The sequence below is a fragment of the Poecilia mexicana genome, unplaced genomic scaffold (genome assembly GCF_051168715.1).
Source record: "Poecilia mexicana isolate PSO_F unplaced genomic scaffold, ASM5116871v1 scaffold_1, whole genome shotgun sequence".
NCBI lineage: Eukaryota > Metazoa > Chordata > Actinopteri > Cyprinodontiformes > Poeciliidae > Poecilia > Poecilia mexicana.
The window spans coordinates 16,448,214-16,461,153 of NW_028263370.1; the positions used below are offsets into that span (position 1 = coordinate 16,448,214).

The 12,940-nt window shown below is 38.6% G+C and overlaps 1 protein-coding gene and 1 non-coding gene across 3 annotated transcripts in view; one reads left to right on the forward strand and one right to left on the reverse strand.

The window, feature by feature from the left end:
- Positions 1–12,940, forward strand: part of pkn1a (protein kinase N1a) — a 61,860-nt gene that overhangs the window by 31,130 nt on the left and 17,790 nt on the right. For both annotated transcript variants that reach the window (XM_014986202.2, XM_014986201.2), the window contains exons 2-6: positions 121–315; positions 2,415–2,520; positions 4,438–4,586; positions 5,213–5,333; positions 10,362–10,507. In XM_014986202.2, the coding sequence (XP_014841688.2) occupies positions 121–315; positions 2,415–2,520; positions 4,438–4,586; positions 5,213–5,333; positions 10,362–10,507 (717 nt within the window). The remainder of the gene's footprint in view (positions 1–120; positions 316–2,414; positions 2,521–4,437; positions 4,587–5,212; positions 5,334–10,361; positions 10,508–12,940) is intronic.
- trnav-uac (transfer RNA valine (anticodon UAC)) lies at positions 11,652–11,724 on the reverse strand. Its single transcript has one exon. It is a non-coding gene; the product is annotated as a tRNA-Val (tRNA).

Below are 12,940 nucleotides of genomic sequence, written 5' to 3' on the forward strand. Positions count from 1 at the left end.
TAACGATTCTTCTTGTCTTTTTTTCATAGTGTTAACAATCACACGTTTTAATCGCTGTTTCCTTTGTCCCCCATTTCCCCTTGTTTTTCCCTCCCTTCCCCTCTGCTCCCGCTCTTGCAGAGTGACCCAGGCGGGCTGTCTGTTCTGGAGCAGCTCGGTTTGGACCAGAACTCCGACTTCTCCGACTCGAGCGTCCAGCAGCTCCTGGACGAGCAGCGAGAGAGGATCCGCAGGGAGATCCGGAAGGAGCTGAAGATCAAGGAGGGCGCTGAGAACTTGCGCCGCGCCACGACCGACAAGCGGAACGCACATCAGGTGAGAACGAACGCTTGCAGAGACTCATCAACATCAGGGAGGCACCTCTCCTTTACTTCGTTATCGGCTCAACGCAGAACTTTACTGACCTGGAAAGATCCTCACCCACCGGTGGTGGTACTCTATCTAAAGGACCTCATTTCTTTTTTTAAAACTAGAAAAATTCAAGCTTAGACTGACACGTTTCTCAATCATTTATCCACCACTTTATTTCCTTGAAGACAATTACACCAAACTAAATTCACGTTTCATGGTTCTTTTGTTCCTGTTTTGTTTTGTGTTACATCTGTTAAGGATAGGGATTGGTTTCAACCTGATGGCTGGACTTGGGCAATTTTTTATTTATTTATTTATTTTTGAATACTGCTTGTATCTTAACCTGTTTATGTCAAACTACATGTCAAAATTTATGAATAGAAATGGGGGGAAAAAATCATGGATGGACTGATATGAAAATTTGGCCCAATATAGGATATTGAATTTGCTGTTATGGCCGATAACTTATATTGTATACGTTTCGCCACCTTTTTGACACCTTGAAAGAAACAACCACACACTAACTTAACCACTTCTTCAGTTAAGATGCCCACAATCCTCTTCTGCATCACTTGTCACATAGCTAACTTCCTCTGCTCCCCATTTAGAAACAAACGACAACAAGACGGAAATAAATATTGGTCATTAATATCAGCCCAGTTTTATTTATCAAAGCAATACCGATATATTATAAAATGACCGTTATCAGTCGATACCGATGTCAGTTCAGATATATCGTACTTCCCTAATCAAAATCATCAATTCCTCCAGTACAATAAATCGCTGTGAATGTTTGGGTGTAACATACCTGTCTGTGGAAGATGATAAACTGAAAACGTAGAGAAAGGAACATTTTAATTCAAAAATACTTTATTTATTCCAAAGAGAAATTAAATGTTGTTTCCATTCGTATCATTCGTGTATCTTCAAAGAGTTGTTGTTGATGGGGATGCTGCTGTGTTAGGAAGAATTTCCAGTAGCAGTCAACTAATCTGAAAGGACTTCTGACTGAAGACTGTTGCTGCATCATCATGATCTCATGATGAGCTAAAAGCTCAATATCAGGTCACATTTAATTAGTAGCATGAAAAACCACACAAATAATCAGATTTCTGCAAAAAAATCAGAATAGATCACTGAGACCTGCTTTGTGAACGTAGCTCCAACATTTTGAGTCTGAATTATGGCTGCATAACATTAATAAAACCTGTGAAAATCTAGATGAATTCAATGATGTGACTTGCAATAAATAATCAAATATGTGAACAATGATAATGTCCTGCTTTGAGTTCACTGGAGGACTGTGTCCAGCTTTTTTTAAGGTGATGCAACATTTTCATAATTTCCATCTCACAGCTTTGGCAACAAAAACAGCTTCTCAATTACATTCCAATCTCTTCACTTTTTGTTATTTTTATGCAACATTAAACAACCAGTGTCACCAGAAAGAGAATATGCCATAGCTGCAAACTTCCCAAAATGTAGCATTAGCCTAAAATCCACAGATCAGGAGGGAGAAAGAATTTGTTTAAATTTATTTTTAAAAGGAAGCAATAAAAATATTTTTCAGTTGTCAAGAAATTAAAGTAGGAATATCTGGTTTAAGATTTTAGTTGTAATGTGACAAAATGTGGATGTTTAAGTCTTATTAATGCTTTTTAAGGCCCTGTGCTGTTTATATTCTGAGGTACTCTGTTATTCTTTCGACTAATTGATTTTTAAGGTGGGTGTGAAGGTATCCAATTAGGTTAAATTTAGGATTAATGGTGGAGAAGCACAAAAGCTTTTAGCTAAATCTGTTGGATTAGAGTGAGAAGAGAATTATGTCGCCTGCAGAATAAAATTGTTCTTCACTTTGGATTAATTATTCCTTTGGTAGTTTGATAAACAAAACTTGTTTTATTTTCTATCTGCTTCTTGTTTAAGACTGCATACTTTGAACAGATGATTCCTTAATTTGAGTTATACTCTGATAGTTTCTCAGAGGAAGTAATGCTGAATGATGTCCTATATCTATAAATAAATAACAGCTTCATGCTGTTTCTTCTTTTCTTTGCCTGTAGGTGGACAGTCAGCTGCGCTCTTCGAACCGAAAGCTGGACAATCTACACGCTCAGCTGCAGGAGCTGGACGCTCACATCGTGGTGAAGGGAGGAGAGGAGAGCAAAGGTGCACCGTTATGATCGCTTGTTTTTAATAATCAATTCATTATTTCACTCCATTTTTATAAAAAGAATTGCTCTAGCTTACATTGTTTTGTGTATTTTTAAGATTATTGTGAATCAACAAATTGCAGGTAGGACTCAGGACTGAGATAGCCACAGAGTAAAGCAGCTTTTGTGTTTGGTGAGCCAGTAATAACATATTTTCTGAGTCCAATAGATTTTGATTTAAAATTTCTTGGTATTTTAAAGAGTTCATGATGCACTCTGACAGGGCCCCACAGGATCACAGATCCACTACTATGCTTCACGTTGGACATGAGGCTTTCTCCACATGTTGATTCTTTGTTTCATACCAAACCTACCTGGAGTTTTTGCTTGTGACAAACTAAATCTTAGGGTGCATTCACTCCAACCCTGCTTCAATGGAACTCCAGTTTGTTAGCGTAGAAAGTTTGGTTCGTTTGGGGAGGTGAAAGGGTAACCGAACTCTGTTGTGAAACAAAACAACAAACTCTGATCTGCCTAAAAATGAAGGTCTTGGTTTGGTTGAAGTGAACTCTGGTGCGGTTTGAATGCATATGTGAATGCCAAGTGGACCAGAGGCTGCTCCAAAAGCTGGAAGCAAACTACAATGCAGGGAATTCTGGGTAAATATGACCAAAACAAATGCGCAAGTCTAGCGCTAAAGGGAGAAACGGCTCATGGTCTTTTACAGAAGACAAAAGAGAAATCATTACATTTTGAAAAGAAGGAAGTTACGCTCAGTGTCTTCTTCTGAAGCTTTCATGTCGTTTCCTTCAGTATTTCTTGCTGCAGCGCCTCCACAGGCGAGAAGGTGAACAGATTTTTCAAAGCGTTTGTTTGTTTGACGTAGTGTAGTGTGAAAATGAACCGCACCAGCTGAAAATATAATTTTTCATTTTGGTCCTCAATCGATCAGAGTCGACTGAACTATCAAGTATGAAATCACCCTTACTTTAGTCTGACCAAATTTCATTGTTCCATTTAAAGACCCTGTGGAGTTTACTAACAGGGCCTGTAGAGTTTACTAAAGTTTACAGGGTCTTTAGCTGGATGTTAAACCGTTAACATTTGTGTTGCATCATATTTGTAATTTATTGAAACAGAAAGTCATGGATCCATATTGAAACATTCGCAGAAAAACTCATCAACATAAAGTGAAATATCTAAAAAATGTATTCTGTTAATTCATATTTTAAAGAAATAATTATGGACAATAGTTTTTTTTATTTAGGAACAATTAAACATGTCTTTTTTCCTGCACTCAAATTAAAAGTTGGATGTTTCTAAGAAAATGTTTCCATTTGAGATGATGCTACTGCAACAGGAGATGAATTTGTTGTCAAGTTGATTTTACATATCTGTTCCAAGGATGCCAACAAATTTGTCCAAGTCTATAGATTTTCTTTTTTTATTTTTGATCATATTTGTCAGCCGTGTTGCATATAAGTTTTTTTGTGCTAATCTTAGTGAAATTGTTTCCTTTATTCATCATTTTTTAATAGTTCAAATAATGGACATGAGGCTTAAAAAATGTAAACAACAACTTTAACTTAAATTTTGATTAGGGAAGCAAATCTAGTGCTCATTCATCTTGATTAATAAATGCAATGCAACTTTATTCTTTTACAAAATAAAATGCTTTTTTAATAACAACCCAAACCCTTGGAGCATTTTGACTGCACGTACATATTTACTGCAGACCTCTTCAGACTTATTGCCACACTGAATCTTTTTGAAAATGTCAAACTTTGCTTTTGTTACCCAAGTATAGCCTCATATTTTTAGATGGTCCATTGAATTCCCAGTGGAGTAATTTCTTCTTTTTCCCCCACCGTGTGAACCACCATCCTGCTCCTTATTTTATCGTCTCAACTCAAACCTTGCCGTCTTTCCACAGATGAGTGTCCCAGGTCTCCAGGGGCGGAGAGCCGCACGTCAGCCCACAAGGAGCGCATCGCCGCCCTGGAGAGGCAGCTCAACATCGAGCTCAAAGTCAAACAGGGGGTGGAGAATATGATCCCCATCTACGCCAACGGATCAACAAAGGTAGAGGAATGTTTCCCTTGACACACCACACGCATGCACACATAAACACACACATAAACACACATGTTTGCGTGGCTATCTTTGTGGGGACTTTCCATTGACTTCCATTCATTTCTACAGCCTTACCCTTACCCATATCCTAACCCCATCCATTACATACCTAACCCTAACTTTACTCAAAACTCAATTCACACCTTAGTCCTAAATCTGACCCCTGATCCAACAACAGCGTTTCCCCACAAGGAGCAGTGGGTCCCCACAACGTAGTATCAGGAAAATGGGCCCCACAAGGTAATACAAACACACACACACACACACACACATACTAAAGTCGCAGTGTCACGTTCAGCAGGGTAAAGGACACATCCATCACATCGTCTCCCCAGGTGGCTGAGAACGAGCAATGTGCCGTCTGCTAACTCAGACTATAATAAAACATACAACCTAAATCCTTCTCCGTCTTTTTCTCCCTTCCCTTTTCATACAGCGTCGGTTTTTGTTTTTAGTTTTGATGTCACTCTTACACTTCTGCTTCCCTCACAGTTTTTGTAGCTGACATGTAACGGTAAACTCTGTGATTTAGTCTGAACCGTTTCATGTGACTTTCTTCTTGTTTCTGTTTTCAGGATAAGAAAATGTTGCAGACGGCCCAGCAGATGCTGCAGGACAGCAAGACCAAAATCGACATCATCCGGATGCAAATACGGAAAGCCGTGCAGGCCACTGAGCACACCGAGGACACACAGGGTGAGTCTAGAGAAATCCCTCCTCTGCTGTTGTTTCAGGGGTTTCTGTTCTGCAGATGCTGCTCTGGACTTTATTGTTTTTTTTGTGTTAAACTCACCAGTGCAAAAGTTCTGGATCGGACACCAAACAAGCAATATGTGGGGAAAATGTGTTTAATTTTTATGCCTGCTTGTTGGTTTTTCAGTTCACTGTTTGCAGGACAAGTGACAAGAAACACTTCATTCATTCATTTTACACATGAAATCAGGAAATCTGATTGCTTAATGGCATCTAATGCAGGCAGAGTTCGTAACTTTTACCTTTGGACGTTTCCACAGTTTTTATGTTGCAGTTTAATTTAGACTTTAGGTGTTAGGTCAACACCAGGGAGGATAAGATTATGAAGTAGAAGGAAAAGTAAGGTAAAATTTTGATAATGAGGGGTGCCATTTGTATTCTGACACCCCTAAATAAAGAAGGAAGAGTGCATTTTTCAGAGCAAGAAATCCTGTTTCACAAGCAACATGTCGACAAAGGCTTTCTGGTTTGATGAGACTAAATGAAATAAAATGACATCAGACTTAGCTAGTGCTTTATTAGAACACTGATAATTTGCATTGAAATCAGTCATTTACATTCATGGTGATGAAAGAAAACTAAGAGACAGCAATCCTCAGAGGTCAGAGGTTGACCTTCCTGAAGGAGAACAAGCCCAACCATCCAGTCAGAACTGTTTAGACCAAAACACATTCATCTGTCAGAATGGTCTAGTCAAAGTTCAGACCTAAATTAAATTAACAATCTTTGAACCTCTTTGAGCTGCTGTTCATACACACTCTACTCAATCTGATTAGAGTTTAGATCGGGCATAAAAAAATTCCAACTTGCACCCAAAATAAACCTGAATAATCATTTTAATTAGGATTTTGCTTCTTTTCCTTTTTATATCATCATCTGTCTAAGCAAAGTAAGTGTAGCTTTTCCTGTTTTTAGCTTTTGTTTAAGAACTTTCAGCTCCATTTTGTCGCTTGTTGCAACCTCAGGGTGAGTCGAGTGTAAATCCTCTGGGATGTGTGATTGATAGGAGCGGAGCCGGTTGGAGGTGCGTTTCTTTCTTTCCTCAGCAGGGTGAGCTGCCAACTCTTATTCAGACTATAATAAATGAATCAACACAACTTTATTTTGTGCATTCTCGTTTGGTCTTCCACAGAAGCCCGAATCCGACCATCAACAAATTATTTTGGCCCAAGTCGGCCCAGATTTCTGGTCTGGCTATAAATCTAGACTGAGCTTGAACTGCTTTCAAAGAACAACAGGAGACAAATTTCAGTCTCTAAATGTTTAAAGTTGTTAAAAACATGCAACAAACAAAAAAAACTAGCAGCTGTAAAGGTGGCTGAACAAAAACAGTTTAAAACCAAATATATTTAGCAGCTTTATTTGCTAAGCGGCTGTAGGATTGTAAATTCAGTGCTTTTGCTTTCTAACAGTTATCAGCTGGCAGTGACAGGTCAGCTCTTTTATTTATTTTTTATTTTTTTCACCTTCATGTTGTCATTTGAGCCTGGTTTTCTTCAGCTCCGCCCTGAGCACGGCAGACACACAGCAGCATAAACAGATCAATGAAGGGGGCCGCTCTGTCCTCACATGGCTCTGCTGGGTGTGTGTGCGGAGGAAGATGAAGAGGAGGGCTCAGGTTGAGGCACAGCAGAGCGCTCGCTCTCTGTGAAGGTGAGGTGGGCCTTACATGGAAGCGAGCAAAACAAAAAGCCGCCCACCTGGCACATTAATCAGGGCCTGAAGCATCTTATCCTTCTGATTTTACCCTTAAGCATGTAAAAATCTTAATACGACTGTTCGCTGCTGGCAAGAGGAAGCCGGTGGACATTTAAACCCTCCTGCTGGAAATATGAGAAGATTGATGAGGGTCATCCAGAACCCAGGAGGCTTTTAGAGAGTAAAACGGGACAGAAAAGGAGAAAAATCCCAGATTTTAGGGGGAATCTGGACTTTTCTGCTGATATCAGAGTGAGGGAGCCGACGGCTGCCGAGTGTCTTTTTAGGTGCAAGTAGAGATTACTGGAGGCCTTTTAGGGGCATGCTTTATTCATCCATGTCCTTCATGTGGAAAACCTGCAGGTTTTTGATGATGTGAGGAATTATTTCCATTTCTGCAGAGCAGAGTTGAACTTTAGCGTTGTTCTCTAATACTGAACAACCTGGGTAATCTGAGCATTTGAAGGAAGTTTTATTTGTTTACCGGTTTTCCATTTGAATTGTCGTGCAGTTAAGATTATGGTGAGCGAGGGTTCATATTTTAATGTCAAATAGGTGTTTTCAAGGTTTGGAAAGTGCTTGATTTGTGTCTAAAGTTCTTGAAAGTGGTTTATGTTCAAACACAGTTTTATAATAAAATGCTTCATTAAAAGTCTAAATTTGAAACCAGATATTTTCATGCATCTAATAAAAAACACATTTTTTCTCTCTGAAGTAAAATCAGTGGGAATGCCTTTGTCAAAGTTTTCTTCCATTTTACTTTGTGTGGGTTTACCATAGAGGTGCAACTAACAATTATTTTAGTAATCAATTATTCTGACGCAATAATCAGTTAATTGGATTTTTAAAAATTGTCACCTTTGGATTTTTTTTTTTTTAATTTAGTCCTATTTTATAAAAGTTTCAAAATGCAGTAAGAGATACAAATAAACATATATAAATTTATTGCTTAAAATGTAATAATCCTTGATCATTTTTAGTGAACAATAAATCTGCAGCTAAAAGATACATCCAACATAAACATGTGAAAAGCTCAGACATTTTTATTCCAATTAACATCAATACATTGCAGGTTTGTTAATCTGTTGATTATTTTTGGATTAACCGATTGATGGATAGCAAAGGGTGCATAATAGGATTTTTATTTATTTTATTTTACAGAATCTGAACTAGTGAAGCTAAAACTACTTGAGGAGTTTTGGGATTTTACCTTAAGTGCAAAACATATATATTTTTGTAATTGATTTGGTTAATCGTTCCTGTGAGAATGTTGTTTAAGCATTTTGACATTTTTTGAGTCTGTTAATGACTAATTGAGTTGACGATTATTTCAAAAAGCGATTCAATTTCAATTTATCCCATTAAAATACACTGAGGTTTGTGTTGGTCTGAAACAAAGACTGGGGGTGTGAATAATTTTACGAGACACTTTCCTGCTGTTCTTAGAGGTCATTCTGTGTGTGCGGCACGCTCACCAGGGAGAGACCTCCATGTTTGACCTCAAATACTTTTCACACATCAGAAACTTCTGTGGGATTTGGCAACGTTGCATAAATAAATTTAGTTTTTCCTCCTCCAGCTGGAGAGGCAGCCTCTGTCTGTCTTATTTACACCATTCTGGGCCGGAGTTGTGTGCAGTACACACACCGTCTCCAGGCACCACGCCCCGTCTGGAGGGTCGTCTAGCCGGGTCTGGGCTCCAGGCGCAACACCTTATTTGGAGAAGAAAGGACCCACATTGCTTTCCTCCACCACCTTCTCTCCTTCCTCTCTTGTCTCGTCTCTGACAAGGCTTTGAAAAGCTGATCTTCAGAAACCTACTCTGGATTTTGAAAGTCAAACACACCTTGTTAAAGGCTAATTACCCTGTTTGTTGCTTATCTCCCACCTCTCCTCTGCTCCATTGAGTTTATTGCCTGCTGTGCCATTAAGATTCCCACTTCGCTGGGAATTTGCTTCACGGGTGCGATTGGATCTGATCCTGTGTCTGCTTCTCAAGTGAAGGAGCTCAACAGTGTTTTGACTGCGGACCTGAGAGCGCCGCTCCTCGTTCTCTGCTTTCCCCGGGCTTCCATTAGCACTTCATTACCTCCCTGTGGTGAGATAAATAGCCACTTGCTCAGAGTCGGGGGTAAATGGAAATGCGCCGCTCTGCATGACGACTGCAATACTTTGCCCTCTTCTGCAACTCCTGGGGTTAAAAATACACCGAAATACTACGAAAGCAAATTTGCCACGTACTATGGAAGAGGATTAGGACACAAATAAATAAAAAAAATAATTCTGACTTTTATTCTCAGGATTCTGACTTTTTTCCCCCCTCAAAATTCAGACTTGAATCTCAAAATTGTCATTCTATTTGCAAAGTTCAGACTATTTCCTCAGAATTTGAACTTGAATCTCAGACTTTGGACTCTTTTGCATTTTTTCTCATTTTTTCTCTCAGAATTGTAATTTTAATTGTAACATTTTGACTTTTTTTGTAGAATTATCATTTTCTATCCTCAATTTGGACTTGAATCTTAGAAATTGTACTTGAATCTCAGAATTCAGACCTGAGCCTCAGAATTTTTGTTTTAATTGCAAAATTCAGACTTTTTCACTGAATTCTGACTTTTTTAGCTCAGAATGCTGAGAAAAAAATTCTGAAAATTCTTTACTCAGAATAGAATTAAAAATCTAAATTCTGACTTTAATCTCAGAATTTTAACTTTATTCTCAAAATTCAGTTTTTTTTTTCCTCTGGATTTTTACTTTAAAATCTGGCTTTCAGCTGCTAAAGACACTATTTTTTAAAATGACCAATAAATTTTAGGATTTTGATTAATCGATAGGAGTCACAGTGGAGGGTCACAGGCAGCTGTGGAGCCACAGGTTGCAGACCTCTGGTTTAGAGCAAATTCATATTTTCTAATAGAACAAAGTTGTTTAAATAAATGATAAAATCCTTCATGTTTTGCCACAATTATTCAGTTACACAATGCTGGAGTTACAGAGACATGAGAGGGTTTTAGTTGCTCCATTTGCTGTTTAAGTTGTGCTTCTATTAGCAATCAGTGGTTGGAGTTTAATGTTGGTTATCTTCCGTCAGACGCCTTAATGTCTTTGCTCTCTTACTCTTGTGTAATGCACAACATGCATTAAGCCATTAACCAAACTCGGGATCCACAGGGGAGTTTGCTACAATGCAGAGAGCCTCGGACATCCGACTGATGAGGCGCCTCATGTGAAGCTGAAGTTGGTGACTGTCATCACTGCTGTTTGGTCTCACAGGGAACCACGACCTCTGTGGGGTGGAGCTGCGCATCGAAGAGCTGAGACATCACTACAGGGTGGAGCACGCCGTCGCCGAGGGGGCCAAAAATGTCCTGCGTCTCCTCGGGGCCAACAAGGTTCAGGACAAGAAGGCGCTGTCTGAGGTGGGACCAAACAGTTTCAGCTCACACACGTCAAAGCGCTGAGCTGCGTTTGTAGCTGACGCAGTTTCAGGCCTTTCCATTGGTTCGTTCAAAGAAAACATGCTCTGCTCGCTCCCATCCTGTGTTTTAAGGTTTTTTAAATGTGTTAATGTGTCTCTTCAGGTGTTTATTTAGATCACTTCTGTTTTTGATAGTACTATGTAATGGGCCTTACCCCTGAAAGGCCATTTAGGGCAGGGGTGTCAAACTCAATTTCACCGAGGGCCACTTCAGCATATTGGCCACCCTCAATGGGCCACATTGACGTAGGGCATCCCTGCTAAAACACACCCCAAACTAAAGGTTGACTTCCCTCATTCAGGTCTGTAGAGGCTTATAATGATTCAATGGTCCAGGTGTGTTAGAGAAGGAATTCATCTAAAGTTGCAGATGGTAGTTCTGGAAAACTATTTAGGCACCCCCAGCATAAATGTATAAAAATACAATGTTGAAAATAAATTAAACATCACCTCATATTGCTAAATAACTGATTTTATGTATTGACGTTTTAAATATTACATTTGAGTTTCCATGGATGTAAAAATTACTGCTCAGTTTAAAAATTACAACATTTAAATCAGTGTTTAAAGGTGAGCAAACAAATAATAATAACAAGGCACATGGGCAGACATTATAGACTTTACGCAAAAATTTAGTCTCAGAGGCAACTGAAATCAATTAATTAAAAAAATCCTTTCTGAATATCATCTCATGGTCTCTGAACTAAATGCGTCTTTCTGACCGGGAGCTGACGGCGTGTTGAAGATTATGGACCGGACGCTGTGGAGCGTCTGGCTAGGAAGCGCATTACAAACCTTTGGTTGAAATGTAGTTTGTAGTCAATTTGTGCTCAAAACCTATTTTAAGTCAATCATTGGCCTATAAAATGCTGGGGGGCCACATGTGGCCCGCGGGCCTTGAGTTTGACACATGTGCATTACGCCATAGAACTGCCAATTGGTAATTGAAGAAAAGTAACTTCGATTTCAAAGAAGCCTACATTGAAGTCGATTGGCAAATGAACCAATCGACTTGGCATGGAACACGAAAGGGGAAGACTCTTATTGTCTCACTGCACCCCAAAAGATGCATAGCCTACAAAAACTGTTTCTGTCTGGTTTCGAACCAGAGACCTTTTGCGTGTAAAGCAAACGTGATAACCACTACACTACAGGAACTGAACTTCTCTGCTTTGTTTCAGTTTGAGGTTCCAAAGTTGATGATGTGAGATGCAACATGAAAATTTCAACTTAGGTTTTACACTCAGATGCCTAGATTCAGAGTACAGACCATGACACCACAGAACCCTTGTTGACCTTTAGTAAACACCTGTGATGAATAGAACATGCAAAGTCTGTTTCTGTCTGGTTTCAAACCAGAGAACTTCTGCGTGTGAAGCAAACATGATAACCACTACACTACAGGAACTCATGCTCTTTGCAGTGTTCCTGGTAGATGATCCAAATTTTGTTAAAGACTAATGTCAACGATGGGCATGGAACAATGTCAAATACTTACAGATCCTCTCAGAGAGCACAGTAACTTGGTGAACAAACTGTCAAACTTATGCTTGTACCCAACTTCACATTACAGTCCATAAACTAAGACTGGGATCAAAAAATTATATTGAAGATGTCATTAGCAGAGACAAATGGTTCTGCAGAGACTTGGCTAAATGGCTATAAAATAAAATCAATCGTTACAAATAAAAGATGGTTCAAAAGTAAAATTAACACATTAAAATAAAAAATATATCTCTGTAATACAATCAACTCTTGAAAATTAAAAATGGTTCAAAAATAATATCAACACTTCAAAATACAAAATCTCTGGAAAATAAAATAATATGTATGTTGTTTTGAAAAACATTAGAATATAAGCAGTTTTATCAAATCTTCATTGTGGTAAGATCATGTAAGTTCTTAAATCCATGGAAACTCATCAGCTTGTAAGGTAGGTGAGTTAGCTCAACAGGTTAGAGCACGGTGCTGGTAATGCTGAGGTCATCAGTTCAAACCCCACACAGGTCAACTCATGTCTAAGGCCTTTCAGACAATCAATACTTCAAAATAAATAAGAGTTCAAAAATAAAATCAACATTATAAAAAAAGGTTCAAAAATAAAATCAACACTATAAAAAAGGGTTCAAAAATAAAATCAACACTTTAAAATGAAATGGGTTCAAAAATAAAATCAACACTTTAAAATAAAAAAGGGTTCAAAAATAAAATCAACAGTTTACAATAAATAAGGTTTCAAAATTAAAATCAACACTTCAAAATTAAAAATGGTTCATTTATGTTTTCGCATCCACCTGAATAATATCTAGTTGCGCCCCTGGTTGTGTTAATCCATTTGAGGAGCCAGTAGTTTATCTTGAGGAAATAAATGACG